This window comes from Dromaius novaehollandiae, chromosome 7 (genome assembly GCF_036370855.1).
Source record: "Dromaius novaehollandiae isolate bDroNov1 chromosome 7, bDroNov1.hap1, whole genome shotgun sequence".
Taxonomy (NCBI): domain Eukaryota; kingdom Metazoa; phylum Chordata; class Aves; order Casuariiformes; family Dromaiidae; genus Dromaius; species Dromaius novaehollandiae.
Genome location: NC_088104.1, coordinates 1,734,350 through 1,754,476, shown reverse-complemented (window position 1 = coordinate 1,754,476; position 20,127 = coordinate 1,734,350). Strand labels below are relative to the sequence as shown.

At 46.0% G+C, this 20,127-nt stretch overlaps 1 protein-coding gene across 1 annotated transcript in view; it reads left to right on the top strand.

Moving 5' to 3' along the window:
- The first annotated feature begins 1,096 nt into the window (after positions 1-1,096).
- The window catches only part of KCNJ3 (potassium inwardly rectifying channel subfamily J member 3), a 50,223-nt gene continuing 31,192 nt past the window's right edge, over positions 1,097-20,127 (top strand). The window contains exons 1-2 of the mRNA XM_026103045.2: positions 1,097-2,015; positions 6,000-6,216. Of these exons, the coding sequence (XP_025958830.2) occupies positions 1,338-2,015; positions 6,000-6,216 (895 nt within the window). The 5' untranslated portion in view covers positions 1,097-1,337. The remainder of the gene's footprint in view (positions 2,016-5,999; positions 6,217-20,127) is intronic.

Genomic DNA, 20,127 nt, shown 5'->3' with positions numbered 1-20,127 from the left:
AAAATGCCCTGTTTTATCCGGGCCTGGCAGGTGCCATGCTGACGGCGCGGGGGGCCCTCAGGATGGGGACAGCCATGGTGACGTGCCCTTTGGGCACCCCAGGGTGCCGGTGCCTCCCACCCACGGGTGCTGGGTCCTGCCCTGGTACTGCCTGAGCCAGGCGCCTGGGCCCGCAAGGCCACCGCAGCTGGGGGCTTGAGTCACCCGAGGGTGACGGGGTGGGGGGGGCAGCAGGGATGGGGATGGTGCGCAGGGGGAGGAGGGCGGCGAGGAGGAGGAGGACGATGAAGGGACGAGGGCACCAAGACTGAGCAAGGCACTGAGGGTGACAAGGCGGCCGAGGATGAGGGGAGGGCCGAGAGAGTGTTGAGGATGGTGATGATGAGGAGGGCACTGAGGAGGAGGAGGGGGCCCAGGATGAGGAAGGTGCTGAGGATGAGGAGGGTGAGGAAGGTGCTGAGGGTGGGGGGGTGATGAGGAGGGCGAGGAAGGCGCTGAAGGTGGGGGGGTGATGAGGAGGGCGAGGAAGGCATGGAGGGTGAAGAAGGTGTGGAGGATGGGGGGATGATGAGGGGGGACAGGAAGGCGCTGAGGTTGGGGGGTGATGAGGGGGGTGAGGAAGGAGCTGAAGATGGGGGGTGATGAGAGGGGCGAGGAAGGCGCTGAGGATGGGCAGTAATGAGGGCACTGAGGGTGGGGGGGCGATGAGGGGGGTGAGGAGGGCACTGAGGGTGGGGGGGCGATGAGGGGGGTGAGGAAGGGGACGAAGAAGGTGCAAAGGGTGGGGGGGTGATGAGGGGAGTGATGAGGGCGCTGAGGATGGGGGATGATGAGGGGGCGAGGAAGGCGCAGAGCGTGAGGAGGGTGATGGGGGGGGTGAGGAAGGCGCCGCGGGGGTGCGGTGGAGCGGGGCGGGGCGGGGCGGGGCGGGGCGGGGCGCGCGGCGCGGCCGCTCTCTCCACAGCGCGGGGCGGCGCGCGGGAGCCGCGCGGCGCGGCGGGCCGGCGCTCGGGGGCGGGGCCAGGGGCGGAGCCAAGGGCGGGGCGGGGCGGGCGGAGCTAGGGGGCGTGGCCGGGGCGGAGCCAAGGGCGGGGCGGGGCGGGCGGAGCTAGGGGGCGTGGCCGGGGCGGAGCGCGCCCTGCCCTGCCCGGGCCGCGCCGCGCCGCGCCAGCCGGCGGCTCCGCGTGGGAGGCGGCGGCGCAGAGCGCTGCCTCCGCGCCCGCACAGCGGCGGGCCGGGGCCGGGGCCGGGGCCGGGGCCGGGGCCGGGGCCGGGGCCGGGCCAGGGCGCGGCGCGGCGGCGGCGGCTCGGCGGGGCGGCTGGGCGCAGCGCGGAGCATGTCGGCGCTGCGGCGGAAGCTGGGGGACGAGTACCAGGTGGTGAGCACCTCGGCCAGCGGCGGGGGGCTGCCGCCGCCGCGGGCGGCCCCGCGGGGCAAGCGGCAGCGCTTCGTGGACAAGAACGGGCGGTGCAACGTGCAGCACGGGAACCTGGGCGGCGAGACCAGCCGCTACCTCTCGGACCTCTTCACCACGCTGGTGGACCTCAAGTGGCGCTGGAACCTCTTCATCTTCATCCTCACCTACACCGTGGCCTGGCTCTTCATGGCCTCCATGTGGTGGGTTATCGCCTACATGCGGGGCGACCTGAACAAGGCGCACGACGACAGCTACACCCCCTGCGTGGCCAACGTCTACAACTTCCCTTCCGCCTTCCTCTTCTTCATAGAGACTGAGGCCACCATCGGCTACGGCTACCGCTACATCACGGACAAATGCCCCGAGGGCATCATCCTCTTCCTCTTCCAGTCCATCCTGGGCTCCATTGTGGACGCCTTCCTCATCGGGTGCATGTTCATCAAGATGTCTCAGCCCAAGAAGAGGGCCGAGACGCTGATGTTCAGCGAGCACGCCGCCATCTCCATGCGCGACGGCAGGCTCACCCTCATGTTCAGGGTGGGCAACCTGCGCAACAGCCACATGGTCTCCGCGCAGATCCGCTGCAAGCTGCTCAAGGTAGGTCCGCCGCTCTGCCGCGCGTCCTTCCCCAGGGCACGTCCTTCCCTCCATCCTCCGGTCCCTCGGCCCTCTTCTCCGCTCCCCTCCGGGTTGTGTTTCCACCCTGGTCAGCCTTCCCCGGGCTCTCACAGCCGTGCCTCCTCCTCCTCCTACTTATATGGTGCGTGAACTTTGTCGAAAGCAGGATGGCACGATTATAAATCTAAAAATTGTGCTGACCGATGCATGCATCTAAGGAAAATTGAGCATTTGTCTGAGAGCTCTGGCATTGCTGCCACGGTTGCCGAGCAGAGCCGGGAGCCAGCCGCGGGGGCAGGTGGGCTCGGTGCCATCAAGGTGCACGGCGGGCGTGTGGCGAGCTGCAACGCTCGGGGGAATTGCGTGCAACGAGCCCAGGGCGACCGTGGGGGTGGTGCATTTAACGTACGTCTGTAGTAACCGCGAGGAATCCAAATGAGTCGCTTCGGTTACAAATTTTAAAAATAGTCTGTTTTGTTATCCACATAGTGCATCAGAGGATTTTGAAAGTTGGAGCTTAAAACTAGTCTGGTCCCACAAAATGTCCAGATGAAACACGATAATGCGTGGCTTCGCGGGAGCCGTTCATTCTTCTTTGAAAATGAAGTGCTAGAGTAATTGCTATGCAAGGCTTTACACCTGTTTAAAAAAGAAAACGGAGGCCCTGAGGAGCCTTCCCGCAGTCCCAGGTGGAGCAGAGCAAGCTCTCGTTGCACCACGTGCCGCCGTTTGTGTGGCCAAACCCGGCGTGTCAGCAGGGCATTGCAGCGCGATTGCCGGCGTCGGCTGAGACGGGGCCGTGGTCCGTGCGTTACGCGGTCCCCACGGTGTCACGGGTGGCGTGGCGTTTCCCCATCATCTCCTCCGCGGTTTACTTACCTTCTCCTTGCCGATGAAGGTGAAGGTTTCTCCATCTGTCCCAAACCTGTAGGGATCTGTATAGAAGGATGGCTATAAACATGTAGGGAGAAGGAGAGAAATAATAAGGGACTAAAATGTGGCTTTTCTCTAGATAGAATTTAAAATCGGAATCCTGATGTAAGTGTGTTGATGGTTTTTTTTCCGCTAGGCTCAGACTGTACTGGGGAAAAAAAACCAAATACGAAACTTTAAAACTTGCATGTTAATGCAAAAACTCTGCAAGTCATAATAATCATTTTTTTGAATGAATCTCAAAGATTAGGAAGAACTTGGGTAAAACTAAGAAGTCCTGTATTTCCCTCCCAGCATTAAATCAAGTCCAGTGAGTCATTCAAGATCATTTTCTTTCCACAAATATATTAGCTCAGATAGCAAAATAGTAAATAATACGAATTCTTACACCTTGGCTTGGCCTGAATACTGACCTTAACTCAGGTGCAGTTGTAAAATAACGTTTGGTTTGTCAGTAACATTTCAGGTCTCTCTTTATCTCGAATTCCCTTACAGTAAAAGCAGTCGTGCCTCATGGTATGACTTCATAGCTGAATCATGCAATACTTGATTTTATTGCAGTTGTAAAATACGAGATTTTTGTGACGGATGCGACAAATCACACTGGAAGCTGCGAATAGTTGCAGCGTGAGCACGCGGTTCAAGGGCAAGGGGAGAGGGGCCTCCCCTGAGTTTAGAGTTACTGCGACCATAATTCACAAAGACCTGGAGAAATATATATATATACATATACATACATACATATATATATTTAACCTTTCTTTCTCATCGTTCTCATCCCCCCACCTTTATTTATTATATTATATGCCTGTTTCTCTGGGCTCCCTTTGCTGTGTCCCTCACATACCACATTTTCATGCTCATTTTTCGTCACTCGTCTATTAAGCTGCCCGCTGCATAGCAGGGTTTCACAAAACCGGTGTTCCTCCTGCGTCCTCGTCCTCGGCCGTGACCCACCCGTCTCAGCAGGGGTTCGGGTTGGTGTCAGGCGGAGATTTTTGGGGAAGGTGCCGCTGGATGTTCCCTGGATCCTGGTTTGAAAGAGTCCGTGTGAAAGTGCCGTGTAAAGCTGTGGCGTTGCTGACAGCTGCGGTTGCAACCGGAGATGTGTGTGCAGGGGAGCTAGCAACAAAATCCTACAGCCAGAGCTTCACATCACCCTAAGAAACCCCTAGCGTTGGTAAGGGAGCAAGATTTCCCGTGAAAGCAGGTTCCTCCCGAAAGCTGTCCATTGCCTTGTGTGCAGGCTTGATTTTGTTATTCAAAGGTAGACTTCTCATTGAGGAAAAAAAAAAGAAAAAAGGTTCAACCAAACCACCCCCCGCCCCGGCAGGATACTTGCACAGATGTTTTCCAAATGTTTCCTGGCCCTGATGTCATTATGCAAAACTCGGTGGTTCGTGGTGGGGTGGGATCTCAGAGGCAGGTGTGATAAATCTGAATTTTTCACGCGCCAAAAAATAAAAGTATATTTCTTAGCTGAAACTTCAGGGCTTTGAAATACGTTGCTGTTTGTTCGGGATTAGAATTTCCTTCAAATCCTGCAACCGTGCAGCAAAATTTTAAAATAGAACCCAAATCCTAAGCGAGGCACATAATCCCTTTGTGCTCTCGTCTTTTCCCCGTGGTTTTCCAGCCGTTTCAGGCTCCGCGCGGCCGTGGGGCGGTGAAATCCCCGGGGCATTACGGTGGGTGCCAGCCGCGCGCTGTGGTCTGGCATCGCTCGCTGCGCCGCGGCACGTGTCTGCCCGAGCCTGGGCGAGTTCGTAAAACTTTTTTTTCCTCTAAATAATAAATAACAGCAAATTCTGCAATAACGTGAGTTACCAGAAAGGGCTGTAATGTTCCGTTCCTGCCTACTCATAACACTAAGTGGAGGAATAAAAGGGCAGGATAAAAGCAGGAGGAGGGAGCGTTTGTTGCGGGTTGCAGTGATTACAGTTCTTATTATAGACTTACAGATTGCAATGCTCAGCTCGCAGCTGAGGTACACGGGTGGTGCTTTGAACTTGGTGTTTCAGTGCTAAGAGTGTTTTTATGGACTTGTTATGAAGCTATTAAAATACAGTTTAGAGACTCTTAGTGGACAGCTTTAAAGCAGTAGCAGCATTCGCTTCTCAAGGCTTTTTGTCAAAAGAATAGTCATTAAAGACCTGAAAGCTTCTTGGCGAACTGTATTTTCCACGTGTTTTCTGTTGCCATTAGTTGCTGGTAGTCAGCTTTGGTAGAGCTATATCTTGTTGGAAATGCCAGTAATTGATTTATCTGTTGCCATTTGATGCAACAAGTTTATTTTCATGAAGAGCTGTGCCTGTCCTCCTCGGCTCGCCTTAACGGTGAGTTAAGGCACATGAGCTGCCCAAGCTGCTCATCGGGGTGCATCTCACTGGCTTGCTCTTCACTCATGGACCTGGCTGCAAGCCCTTGCCCAAGTGATAGACTACTCGAGGTCCTCACGTCACAACATATATTTTGTGGATTTTTGGTTAACGTCAGCTTACCAGAGCCTCAAGTTCGGATGTCCTACTTGCACCAGCGTGGCGGAGCTCTTGGACAACTGCCCCTGCTTGAGGACTTCAGGCTGGGCAAAGTAGTTGTAGAATGGGCAGCCTGGATGGTTCGCAATATTGGGTCAAAGGCACGCTCAATTTCCACCAACTTATCTTCCCACTCGGAGAGGCAGTGATCCAGGCTGGTGGCGGGACGGCCGCCGACGTGCACCCGCTTCTGCAATTTGTGCTAATGGCCATTTGAGAGCAGGCACTTTTCCAAGACTCGTAAGTTAGTGAGCTGTAATTATAGTAAGATGCATGTTATAAATAATTCATACGTGTTGTATATGAACAGGGCTGGGTCTCTGCCTGTTTCACGGTCGCATGGCTGTATAATGATTTGTTTGGATTTTGTCTCGTATGATTGATGGTGCAAAATGTTGGCAAGGATGTGAGTTGCTGTCAGGCTGCCTTGAAAATTGCTGTTCAAGTGGTGATTTCTCTCTTTCTCTGTCTTTTCCCTTGCCTGTTTGTCTAGTCTCGACAGACACCGGAGGGTGAGTTCCTCCCGCTTGATCAGCTTGAGCTGGATGTAGGTTTTAGCACTGGGGCCGATCAACTTTTCCTGGTTTCCCCGCTTACGATCTGCCACGTGATAGATGCCAAAAGCCCCTTCTACGACCTTTCCCAGCGGAGCATGCAAACGGAGCAGTTCGAGATCGTCGTCATCCTGGAGGGCATCGTGGAAACGACCGGTGAGTAGGAAAAACCAAACAAAAATACTCGGCGAAACGTGTGTGTCGGTACAGTTCTTATTGGTCACCTTCTAAAAATGCAGTGGTTTAAATTGTTTTTTAATCTAGGACACAATACAACTTTGTAAATGCTTGTGTCGCTGTGTTTCTGTTTTATGCCGCTTTTCTAATGTAGGAGGTAATCTCCCAGATCCCAACATTGCAATATCTTAATAAATTCAGCCTAATACCCAGTGAGGCTGGTGACAGCAGAATTGAATCATTGATGCTTTTCAAGAAAAACTCTTACTGCTATTAGCATAATTTGCTTGTGTAAGGATTTCAGGGCTGACACACAGACCGGAGGACTCCAGTGCTTTTTAACAGAACTGTTTTAAAACATAAACCATGGCGAAAAAAGCAATTTTGTAAATAATGCATTAGAATTTTAAAACAAACCAGTGTCAATTGTGTTTGTGTCCTTTTGAATTTATTTTTGTAATATTTCAGACTTGGGCATTATATGTAGAGCAAAAAAATAATTGGAAGTAGTTTCTGAGTCTATAAATCCTAGCTCACATAAGTTTGCAATTGTTGTGACCTAGTTTTATAAGATGAGATGGATTTTGGTTAAGAAAAAGCAAAATAAGTTCTGTCTTGATAAAATGTGGAGGGATGGAAAGGGTTTTAAAGTTAAAAATTTCTTTAAAATAGTGAGTAATGGGGAGAGGAGGAGAATTTCGGGAGGAAGGCAGCATGGAGCTGGCATACAGCTGCGAGTGGAGCAGAACTAATAGCCTGCATTTGGGAAAGCATGTGGGATTCAGCGTGAAGGCGCTGTCGGTGGCACGGAGGAGACAAAAGGCCTTGCTTCACAGCGGTGCTTGGCACGCGAACGGGAGGGTGTTTTTCAAGCTGCAGCATTTTTGCTGATGCCTTTCCAGTAGATCATTTTTACTGAGTCTGGTTCGGGTGAAGAAGATAGGAACTGACATGAAGGAGGAGGCGGTGTTTTATACAAGATGGCTCTTATTTAAGAGAGGAGAGGTGGATGCCTAATAGGTTTAATACAAAATCTGGAGGACTCTTTGGCGTGCAGGGAGTGTGGTGCCAAGAGCATTACTGAAAGCTGGGAGCGGTCTCTGCTGGTGCTCTCCCAGTAGATTCTTTATTATAATTTCCATCTCCCCCATCATCCACACCTTAAAGCAGAACACATATGGCAAAGCAAAGGTCTCTTTCTTCTGGAAACATATAGCAATTTATGCACACGTAAATATGCAATTTGAATTTACAACTGTATGTTTGTATCAAGAATAATGGGAAACCTTTCGTGTGGGTTACTTACCTGAATAGTCAGGTAAGATAAAATGAATTTAATTAAAGAGGTAGTTTTCTAAGGAGTTAAATCTGATGATTTCTGAAACACTGAATTTAGACTGACTAGAATTCAGTAGGAATAGGCCCATCATTTAAAGCAAGTCTGATGTGCCCCGTTGATACCAGATGCTATGCAAAATAGGTTTCTTGTATTTATGGAAATAATACGTTGCAGAAATCCTCCACCTAAGCTACCTTAATTTATGGTTTGCTTCTAATCGCCCACAGTCATCCCAGAGCAGAAGCAATAATTTGATGGGGATTCCTGGAGTATTATAAAATAACTTGCAGCTTGCACTCTTGGATTTTTTTGTAGAGAAAGCTTGTGGGAGGCCTGGTCTGTTGTGTTTTTCTCATTCTCAGAGTAAGATAGAGTTAACTGCTCTTGCTGTACAGTGTAAATGATGTAAGAAGTGCCATAAAAGTTTTAAATGTTTGCTGGCTTGGAAAGAGCAATAAAGCAGTGGACAAGCAATAACTTGCAGTTGTTCAGAGACCAGGGTGCTATCTTCCGTTAGGTGTGAAACTGGTGCTTGTGTTTGAGTTTACGTCTGTGAAAGTCGGTGAGCAGGTCATACGTTTGAAAAGACCAGCTTTTCAAATTGATTTATATTGCGAGTAACTGAAGAAGGAGTTGTGATGATATTGGTATGTCTCAGAGGAGCTGAGTGAATCCTGATTAATCTGCATATAGTTCAGAACAGTCTCGCTGGTAATGAGTATGTAGACTGCTGGGAAGTAGGTTGGAGGAAGATTAAATAAACTGTAGTTGATTTGCAAATGAACCAAAGTTAGAGCTGTGAGTGTTTGAAGCTTGAACTGAATCTGGTGTGACTTGAATTGGAGAGGGTTTGGGAGTTTATTTTGTGTCTGGTCCAGTCTGTGCCCGGAAAGAACAGACAGGAGTCTGGACGTGGGCAGGCTGAACGGAGCAGAAGTTTAAATTACTTGCAGACAAATGGGACTTTTGTACTACAACTGTCAACTCGACAAATCTGGTACTTCACATATTTGAAGAATAGCTTTTTATGCTTTTATTAGTATTATCAGTTCTTGTGCAGAAGTTATTGCTTGGCAAGACGAGCATAGTACTGATTTTTTTTCAGTTAAAAATAAGAATAATCTGAGTGTCTGTGGCACTCTGGACTTCAGTGTTAGCTCCAGCTGGTTCCACTAGAAACCTTAGTGGAATCAAGGACTGAGTCACTACCGTCGGATGTAAATGCTAGTGGTGGCACAGCTTTTGATGTGTATGTCACCTGCCAAAAGCGTAGTGCGCCCGGGAGCGTGCAACCGGGGCCTGGGAGCAGCTGTGCGGCTGATGGTGCTCGGTCCGGCGGTGGTCCTCCCTTCCACTCAGCCTTGTCAGCTGCCCTTCGGGATGGAGATCTTTCCAGGTGACCGCTGGCTTAGACCTAGCAGTGCTGCATTATCTTTTGAGTCCCAAAGTGCAATCACAGTGTTGCATTAATACTGTTGGAAGTGGGATTTCATTTAGTTATGGATGAAACCTTTGTAAAGAGGACAGCAACCTCAGGAGAGTGAGTCTTTCATACATCCATTTTCACTGATGATTTTCTGTTGCAGGAGTAAAATAGACCTTTCCCGCAGGGTTGAAGGCCTTCCTACCGTTCTGCTCAGAAAGCTGCCTTTATAGCAGTTATCCATTACCCTCCTATCATTACTCTGCATGAAAAAAAATCATCAGGAAACATCATGTCATTCATTTAAAAAAATCTGAAATTGAATTGGAATTTAATATTTATAAGACTACACTTCAATATTAGAGGACAGTGAAAATGGATGAATGTGTATAACTGCACAGTCTTGGCATTTAGTTTCTTTCCTAAGGCAAGAGATATCTAAAAGTCAAATTTAATGATGCCCTTTCCTGTGCTACTGAATTTCCATTGACTGTCCTGCTGGCTGTGTGTGCTGTGCTAGACCAAGGCAGTGTTCTCCATTGGGTGGTCCTCTGTGAAATGCTGCCTAGAAACTGCTTTTTTGAATTTAAAATTGGACTCCAGTTTTAATGCTTCAGTATGAAAACAGTTCATTTCACTCAAATATCTTCATTCTTAAGTGGTGAAATCTGTACTGAGCATAGCTGTAGTTTTAGGAGTAAATTTCATCCAATATTAGATATGCTTTTTTGCTTCTGTTCTGTGTCTACTGACTTGACAAGTCAATGCAGAGGATCTGATTAAAATAGCATGGCTTCTGAACTTAGACATTAACCAACCTCACAATACAGCCAATTTTCTAAAGTTGCTGTCTGATTCTCTTTTTTATAAAATTGACTTGAAGAACACCGATACCATGGAGATAAGTTGTTCTTCAAGCCACAGAAATACAGTGCAAATGAATCGCACTATCTGCTTTCCGTTGTGAAGTCCTTGCAGTTTGCTTCAGGTGAGCTGAGCTTGCTTGGGTTGTGTTAGGCTCCCACCCTGAATAGCTGTTGATGCTACTAGGTCAGCATATTTAACAGAAAAGGCCTTGGTACTCATCAATTCTTCACCTTAGTTTAGATGGATGTCTAGTACTTTCTGCTTATGCTCGGGGTTATTTTTTCTGTGCTTCTGAAAAACGCTGTGAAATTGAGCTCAGGTCTTCAACGTCCTTTGTGAAGAACTGAGATACGCCCATGTCCTATGTCTCGTGGAGGTCTGCTGGTCCCAAAGTTAAGAATTATACAGCAAACAAATAGTATCACGTAGCGATAATATTTATGTTGTGGCATACTCTAAGCATTTCTTTTTTCCTGTTCATACTGAAATGACAGAAATAGCCTACAGTCTAAAATAGGATGAGGAAGAAATACATGTAAAAATAAATGCAGAATGCTGGTTCTACGAAGGCAAATTAAGAGATGATTAAAGTCACTGGTAGGGTCAGTGGGGTTGATTCAGGTTTCTTAAAAATGTTTTGAGTTTTCAAATGCTTCACCTTTTGTTTTATAAATCATGATTTTAAAATGTGTTCAGTAGTACTGTTTCATTTCTGCATTCACATGTGATCGTAGTTAGAAATGCAACAGTTGAACAGAGGAAGTTCAGTTGTATTTGCTGATTCACATGGGGAGTCTCAGAGCTGTAAGAGGAGCACGAGTCTTTTGTCTGTGCTGCAGAGATAGTGGTATATGAGATAGCATTTGGAAGGCATATCATGTCAATTAATATTAAGCTAGGATAACACAATTTTAGGGTGAATAATTTGAATGATTCTTTTTACTATGCCATTTTTCATGTTATGCTCATAAACATCTTTTTCTTGTTCATTTTCAAGCCCTGAGGACTATGCCTTTGTCCAGCTCTCGGTCTGGTACGTGAGATGGCGTTAGCTTTCCATAAATAAGCACAAGGTTTTCTTCCATATTTATTTGTCACAGAACTTTTGAACCTCTTTAGCTTTACATTGCTGTGGAAAAAAGAAGGAAAAGTCTCTGCCAAGGAGCTCTCACATACAAATGCTGTATCGTACATAGCAAAGAGGAAGTACAGGTTTTTGAGCTCTTTCATGCAATAGGGAAGGAAGAAAACAGACAGGTATTTCCATGACACTGTATTTTTAAAATGTTTGCAAAGAACTGAAGGAGAAAGGAAGCCCTAGCTAGCACTCATGTTGCAGGACTATTTCTCCAGACAATTTTCTCCAGGAATTTGTAAGCTTTTCAGTGAAAAGCTGTGCCTCCCTATGTCTTTATGCAATAAGGATACCAACTGTATTGCTATCTGACTGCGGCCAGGGTTTGAATGTCTTACAAATTTTAAAAAGTATTATAATGTATTATTAGAGTATTTCTCACTCTAATATAGCCTTTGGTTCATTATGACAGGGACTTGGGAGTTGTAATAGTATGTGGTATTGAGTGAGCTCTGTGTTCCAACAGAGTTAGAGCCATTCTCGGTTTTCTTTAGCAGGTGCTTCTGAAGTTTTTTTTTTTCTTTGACTTTGTTTTTTGTTTTAATTGGTTAACTTCTGATATGCAACATTGCCAGGTGCTTCAGAGAATTGGTAAATATATACATTTTCATTTTCAGTATCTGCAGGGCAGGCACTAAAAATATTTTGGAGAACTCTAATGAGTTGGTTAAGCAGGATTGTCTCGCTTATAAATTCCACTTGGCTGATTAAAATCACCATTTCTAGTACCTTCTCTCATTAGATCATATAAAACAATTTTTAATAGATGCCTCCCCACTTGATTTAATTAATTTACTGCCTAGTCACTGAAAATTTAACTTCTTGAAATACAAACATTTCTTTATCCTTTCCTTCCCCTCGTTAATTACAGCTCTTAGGTGCTTTGGATGATAACGCGTGGTATATTTTTGAAGTTTCTAAGCATTACAGTACATCAGTGCTGCAGAAGAAAGGAAGGTGTGAAGCAGACCTCAGTTCACCTCCTAAGGCGACAAGGCCAGGTTCTTTTTACCTTCTCCGGTAAAGGGTCTTCATGTGACAACCCTGCGAGAGAACAACATGATTCGGCTTTTAGTTCCTTCCTTTTCTAGAGGGACGGTATCCCTTTCCATCAAGGCATTTCTTTTAGGAGACAGAAGCAAAATAGCTCAGAAGACAGATTTATTTTATTTTTATTTTTTTACCTCCCATCTGTTACACTCCATTCTGTCGCTTTTAAGAGTACCTTTTGCTTTGTTCAGTCTAACGTTAATTCATTTGGGATGCGCTGAACTGTGATCCCTTTCAGTAAAAGCCGAAATTCTGGAATACTATCGTGTTTGGCATCTCATGGGGATAGCGACCAGCCACGTGATGTGCCGCCTGTGTTGCAGAAGGGGCGGTGGTCACACACTTGTTAAATTCATATGGCTTTTAACTCTGTTCTTTACCTCTTGCATAAGTTGTAGGTAAAAACTGGCATATGGGGAATGCTTGAGGATCATCAAAAAGTAAGGCGGCAGGGTTCTTGGGTTACTGAAAGGACGGTGCAAAGCAATTCCTTGCCCATTTCTTCAGCTGTTTCACCATGTCCTGCGTTGGTGCTGATTTGGGCCCCAGAACTGTGGAAGCATGGAAATCCATGAAATTTTCCTGGAAATATTAGGGAATTTTCAATATTGGCATTAGATTTTTATTGATTTCAATTTTCTGTTATGTCAGTTAAAGATGGAAGAAAAATGTCCTTTAACAGCAGAAATGTTGCTTTTCAAAATTCAAAATGGTTATGATTCATAAGGGTAGGCAGGTAATTGGTAATCACTGAGGTTTATTTTTTGATATATGTTCAGCCCCTACATTATTAGGATAACATATAATTTTGAAGTAGACTCAAAGCACTGATTTTCAAAACTTCTACGTTGTCCTGGTTTCCCATTGTTGTGATGGAGGATTTTAATCTCCGTTGTCAGTGCTGGAACAGCAAAACTTCCAGACGTTGTTAATAGGAGAAGAGTTTTGAGTCTTGTGCTGGGTTCCCCTTAGAGGTCTTCGCTGCTGTGCGTATTTAGGAGTGCATGTCCTTTTTGCCTTGCAGCATTATCCTGCAACTTGCTGATAAGCTGCTGAAACTGCTAAAAATGAGCAGTTAGTAAGAACCTGAAATGAACAGAAACCTAGCAGGAAAGCGGTGTGTGAATCCATTCTCAAAACTCATTAATTGTTGTTCTGAAAACCTTTAAACACCATTTTCTGATAAAAGAAATCAAACAGCCTGACATGCTTTTTAATTAAATAAATAGAGAATGGAACCGAAGGCATATCCCACTGTTTTTACTTTTAAAACGTGAATAATCTGAATTACGAAAACGTGAGTCTCCGTGGAAAGGCTTCCCTCAGAAATGGGTACGTGCGAATCATTTCAAAGACAAAACAACTTGAGTGAACAAAGAAGTGTAATACAAATCCCACCGCTAATGTGATTTATATTTACATAGCGCTAGTAATTATCTGTTTTTCTTCCCCACGCATTAGCTTCAAGGTCACTTAGCTTTTAAGAAACCCTAGCGCAAATTTAGCTGCTTCTCGAGTTGAAGCACCGGGTGCGTTTGTCCTGCTCCTCCGTGTCCCCGGGAAGCCGCCCCGAATCTGCCGTGGCGTCGGCTGGCTGGAAATGACTTTTGTGGCAATGCGAGCGGTGTGAGAGCCGAGGCGCCGCGTCCCCGTGGCCGGGGTGGGCTCCTGGGGCCGTCCTCGTGTCCCCGGCCCGGGGCGCACGGCTGGTTTTGGGGCACCTCCCTGAGGAGACGCGGCGGCCGTTGAGGTGGCGGCAGGGCCGGGTGGGCGGCGGGGAGGCTGGGGGACCGCTCAGCCCCGTCACGGGCCCCGTACGGAGACACTGCCTTCCCTCGGGGTGTGTTACCCCGTGCTCCTCCAGGGAGGATCCTGCGGTTAATTTAGTTTAGCGGTGAAATCTGAGGGGCTGCAGGCGGGCGAGATGGTGTTGGCGGTGACGCCCGAGGGAGCCCTCACTGGCGGCCATGGCGGCAGTTTGAGGGCCCTCGGTGGCTGCAGCACGGCCGGGCCGGTCGCCCTGGGCAGGTAAACGCCTGCTGTGGAGAAAAATTTTTGCTTATTTGTTTGTTTTTGAGCGTGATCATCTTTCCCGACCCCAGCGGAGGCCCGTGTGCACGAGTGGGTGCCGCGCGCCTCGCGTTTAGCGTATTCAGGCCAAACCCTCTGCCCGCCCATGAGCATACCAACAAAACCGTGATCCGAAACCCGCGTTCGTCCAAAACCCGTGTTGTGGACGCAGTCATCATGTCCGTTTGTCAACAGAGAGTCTTTTCTGTCCTCGTTAATCGGCTGGGCCGGAGCGATGCTGGTTAATTGTGAAGGCAAAACATCCTTGTCATTGCCACAACAAGGCTGCGCTGAGGTTTGGGCCTTCCCAAACCAGCCTTCCTCCGCCCCTGCCCAAAAGCAGGGTCCAGGCACCAGCAGCCGAAGAGCCGACCTCGCTTAGGAAAGCGATGCAGAAGCGCTGGCTCCAGGGTGGCAAAGACGGGCGTTGTTAGCTGCTTGCCGCCCTCTGCCATGTCTGTGCCGGTCTGGCAGCAAGGCTCGACGAGCTGGGGCTGGAGGCCGGTTACGCTCCCTGCAAGTTCCCATTAAACTATAAGCAACAAACCAAAAGTGTGTTTTCCACAAAAGATTCAGAGAAGCTAGAAAATTTTTTAGATTTAACCTATGCATTTAAACTGGAAACAGAAGATAAATGTGTGTGGTGAAGACATGGTCTTATATTAGTTCTAGTTCAGAATCTTTTCTTTGGTTTTCAGCTAGAAACGTAAATATCTGCTTATGAAGAAGTCTGCGTTTCCGATGGGTGTGCGACAGTGGTGAAATGAATGGAAATAAAAGCATGGAAATTACGTGTTTTTTCCCGGGGTAATTTCCACTTTGATGAAATCCATTCAGCCTTAATTATGACTTTTATAAACATTTAGTATTTTTTAGTGATAGTAAAAAGATCAAGGTTCTGCGAAAATGTAGCAGCAGTCATGAGGAGGGACAACTGGAAGGCAACAGTTTTATAACTGTGTCCCTTATGTAACTTGCAACCCTTTTCTTTTGGGTGATGTCTACCTCCTCCTGCTTAAGGCATAAATTCCCTGAAGTACTGAATTTTACTGCATAGAGCTTCCATGGTTCTTTCTGCCTTTTTTTCTTAGGTCTCTTTTGAGATAGACTGGAGAAAAATGGTAGCAGTTTGAATCTGAAGATTTGTATGAGCTTTCCTTTCACCGTATATAATCTGATTAGCTGGTGATTCATCAGAAGTCATGGCTTTGTAAAAATACTTGTTCATGCTTAATCAAACAATATATTTTTCTTGAATGAGCTGTCTAGTGCTCATCAAAAGCTAACACAAATGGTCCTTATACAATCTGTCTACGCATGTATTTCAATTTTTTTCATGAATAAGTGTTGGAGGGAGAAGCATGAGTTGGAAATCTCTAACGGAGGGACATGTGCAATGATCTAGAAAACACAGGAGCACTAAAACTTGATCTCTGATATAAATCTGTGCAGTGCCTGCAGGAAATCGAACATGCCTAACAAGAAAAATATTAACGCCCGGTTTGGTGCAGGTGTGTGAGTTACAGCCCTTCTGCGGCCAGAGCCGCTTGGGTTTGGTTAGTTGTGGGGGTATTTTTTTTCTCCAGTGAAGTTTGGAAGATGGAGCTTGGGAGAAGCGAGTCATTATGTTACTGCGGTGGAAGGAAGACTATCGTGTGGCAGCTGGCGATTTGTTGTATGAGCACCCTTTGGGAATTTGTAGAAGGCAAAATGCTTTAATTTTTCAGAGCGAATTTAGTGCTGTTGTGAGGGTTGTTCATTTTCGCCTGCTGCAGTGCTTGCGCTCCTCTTCTGTGCAGGGAATCCTGTATTCGTTTCAGCAGCAAGCTGGAAGGTGGAGATTCGGCTTGCTAAATATAGCACTGAATTGCTCCTCTCTCATGAATTCATAAACCAGCAAGAAAACTCTACAGTGGTCAAATTGTGGTGTTTCTCTCCTATTGTTTATCAGTTAATAAGCATAAATTGGAGGTCTTAATTTTATTCTTATCATCTTATCATCATCACTGTATCTCCTACTGAGTTGTATAAATGATTTGGTGATTTTCATACTTCTGGATAGAAAAAAGCGTTGGCTAAAATAGCCTCCTTAGGGGAGTTACAAGAATATCTTTGTGGATCTGTGGGAAGAATGGCTTAAAGAACTATTCAATTCATATATATTTGAATTGCACCAAAATTTGGGTTTGAATCATGATGAATTTGAGTGACAGTTATTTGTCCTGATTTGGAGTTTGGGCACTGCAGAAGGTTATTCTCCGTGTTCCCAATAACAAAGTTATTGTAAAATAGTTTGAACAAAGAATGAGAATGCTTGTCTAAGGATGGCTAAATTTTATCTTAATTCAGGAAGTATTTTACTTGCTGATGCAGACTGAATGACTGGTTTTGTCCTTTTCATATTTTTAATAGCTATTTCCATGGTATTTTAATTTGGGTTTACCACAAATCACTGCTGCAGTGCCAGCCGAAGGCATTCTGCCGGGAGAAGCCCAGCTCCTTCGAGGCTGATGTAACGTTGTTGTTATCTGCAGAGGAGCTGCTTGCATCAGAAGTTTCTGTGATTTGGTGAACAACTTTCTTGTTTAACTGAAATCCTCAAAACTGACATACGCTAATAATGATCCAGTTAAAGTCTATTTGGGTCAAGTTGCCTGTTTCTTTTGAAGACCTCTCTTGTTGTTGCATTTGTGTAGAAGTCTGTAAACCACAGGAAACTTGCTATGTCCGCAGCCTCTCTTTTCCAGATTTCAGAGTGATGTTGAGGGATGTTTCAAGGTTTTCTTTGCATTTAGGTGATGGCAGCATGAGAGGAAGGGGGCCGGCAGGCATGTGTGCAGGGAGGAGCTCTGTGCCAGGGGCGCGGAGGAGGCCCCTTCCCTGCCCAGCCTTGTGTCTGCAGGGACCATTGCCTTGCATGTTGCAGGGATGCCAGCCTTTGCATGAGCAAAGCCCGGCTGTATCACAGCTCATCCAGCCTTTCCTCATACGTTGTATTTCCTCAATCTCTGAAAACTCTTCTGCTTAGCCCTCTATCATTGATTCCCTCCGCAGTTTCCCGCGGGAGTGGTACTGCCGCCAGAAGCAGCGATGCTGGAGGGGTTTTCTCCGTGCATGGTGGAAGGAAAGGATCACTTCTCCTTCCTGCTGCAGAGCCCTGCTTGGCTCCCGAGCTGACGGTTGCTTTTTATCGACAGGTCACATTGACTAACAGGGCGCTTTATCATCCACGATAAAGCCAGATCCTTTCTTTGAAAAGTTGTTAGTGACTAGCAATTCTCCCATTTTCTATTTGTGCAGCAAATGTATTCCTGCTTCCAAGAGTTGCACTTGCCACACATTTTCTAATATAGTCCATCTTTCTCAGATTCTTTTCTCCAATTTTTTAATATTATTTTTATATTAAGTTTAGAACTTTAATTTTGTAGGATATCCGATTTTTTTCTTCCTATTCAAAAGTCCCATTTCTCTGCCTTAGGAGGAAATTAAGTTGATGTGACCTGATTTGCTCTGACAAATCCAGTTATGCCCTTGCTTGTAACCTTGCTATCTTCTAGCTGATTAAAATTGGTTATTTTGTACAGTGTTTTTCTGTGGTTTGAAGTTATCCTGATTGGGCTGTAATTACTTGTCTCCTTCCTCTTCCTCCTTTCCAAGCACGGATCCTGTCTTGGCCCTTCTGCGCTTTTCTGGGCTCTCGCCCCCCCGCCGCTGGTTCCCGCAGCTATTTTATGATGGACTCATCACTGCAGCCAGTGCTCAAAGTGCTTGGGGACAAACTTCCTGAGGCCTAACCAGTTTTGAAACACCTAACATACTTTTCTAACCCTGTTCGTGGTATCCAGGGTTTCCATCTCTCTGCTACTGATGTTTTAGCCACCTGATCAGAGCTGAACTTTTCAGTTTACTGAGGCTAGAAAGGTATTAAGCACTTCAGTCTTCTCGGGATCATATTTTATTACCTTTTCTTCACACTCATCAATGAGTATTTCTTTGCTTAGTTTTCATTTTACTGTTAATTTCCTTAGAGTGACTTCTGGTTGTAGAATACTAGGAAGCTGTGGCAATTGTGACTGCTTCAGTAAACGTGCTGTTGTGTTGTCCTTTATCTGAAAAATTAAGAAAAATTAAGCGTGGTAGTCGCAGCAGACATTATCTGATTCATTACTTTGAAATTCTGTGATTCCTAAAGAATGCATGGATTTTGGAAGATTTGATGCTGAGCAGTGTCCTTCCTTCGTCAGATGGTTTTTCTTACTATTAAATCCTCTCAGTTACAAAACCAAAAATGTTTATTCTTTTGCCTGAGAATGCAGCTCTAAAGACATGAACTGCAGAAGTGCTCATTGCTGCAGCTAGTAATCAAAATCCTAAGCATTTATATAAATAAATACCAAACTAACTTTATCCTACTTCACAATAAGCTGTTAGAAATATCCAGCTTGCTAGTAAGGAGCTGCCTTTGGACTGGTTTTTCACCTGACAATAATCAGGTGATTTCTTACCTCTTCTGTTTTGATTCATTTATTCCTTATAGATCAAGACTCATACTTGCTGTAGTGCTAACTTTAGAGATGTAGCCACAGCTGAATATAATTCACATGCTGCTATTTATCACAGCATATAAGCACAAGTTTTAAGCAATCTGTCATAATTCAGAAGAGTGTGAAGCCGATGTGGCCAAACTGTGTATCAGGAAAGAATCCCAACCGCTTGGTAAACAATTATATTGTCACGTAATTTGTAGTATTTTCCGAAATACTGTACTTCTGCAATAGCAAGGGATGATTTGCCCGGTGATACCATGGATGAGTTCATTTATCTGCACTGAACTGAGTTTACTTGGCATTTTGTCAGTCGATAGGAAGCAGTTTTCTCCCAAGGGTAAAAGGGAAACCGAAGAGGGAAGGGGGGAAGGCAGGACTGGCCTTCCGAGGCTTTGCGCCTTTACGGGACTCCTGCGGGATTTGCTACGAGTTGTTACAGAGAAGAGTGAAAGTGGCAATTTCATGTGATTATTAAGGAAAAACATCAATAAAAGCCTTTTAAGGACTCTTCAAGATTCACCTGGATTGTTAAAGTTTCGCATGTTCCAAAAAGAAAAATATGTTGAAGAAGAAAAACATGTGTTCCCCGAAGAAAATATGCTTTGGATATTAGTGTAGTCTTATAATTCTCTCTGACATTTGCATAATCACTCATACATGCATACTTAACTGTATATATTATTTAGCAAAGGTAAATGATACATATAATTAAGATAGAAATAATTATATATATTTAACTTCATGTATGTATTTAATTCTATATTGAAATAAGTAAACTGACCATGCTTTACAACCCCCCCCGAGGTGGTTGATGACATAAAGGCAGTAGGATTATTAGCAAGCGACTTTCAAGGTTGTATTTGTTTCCTGTTGATTACCAGATTGAGTGTTTGCAACTTAGGCTGTGGTAGTATGTCTCGTATTTAGCGTGGGGGTGTTGGCAGGCTGCAAAGGGAGGCCCCCTCCTCGAGGCCGGCTTCGAGCCGCTGGCACGAGAGCGCGTGTGCGTGTGCACGTGCGTGTGCGCCGCGGGAGCAGAGGATGCACGGCGGTGCGGGGTCAGAGCCACAAAAATACTTGCTATTAATGAGAGACTGGTTGCATAATTCGCTCTGATGTGCTACGGTTCACTACTGCGGCTAGCAAGTTACCGTGGCTCGTTTTGTGCTGATGTCCCCTGGGGTCTGTCAGGTCTCATATCCGCGTCGTCCGCTGCTGCTTTCCACTCACCGCGGCCCTGTAGCTGTGTGATGTCTCTCCAGTAATTACACAGTCATGAGGCTTTTTTATTTTTATCCAAGGATGAGAGTTAAAATCTGCAGCGCATGGAAAACCAGTGCTGTTAAAGATATTTTAGTAAACTGCCACGGTAGAAGGCTTTTGTAAAGATACATTTCTTTCATTAATTTCACAGAAATGCATTTTCTGTCTTAATTTCCATGACCGCAGCCAGGACCTT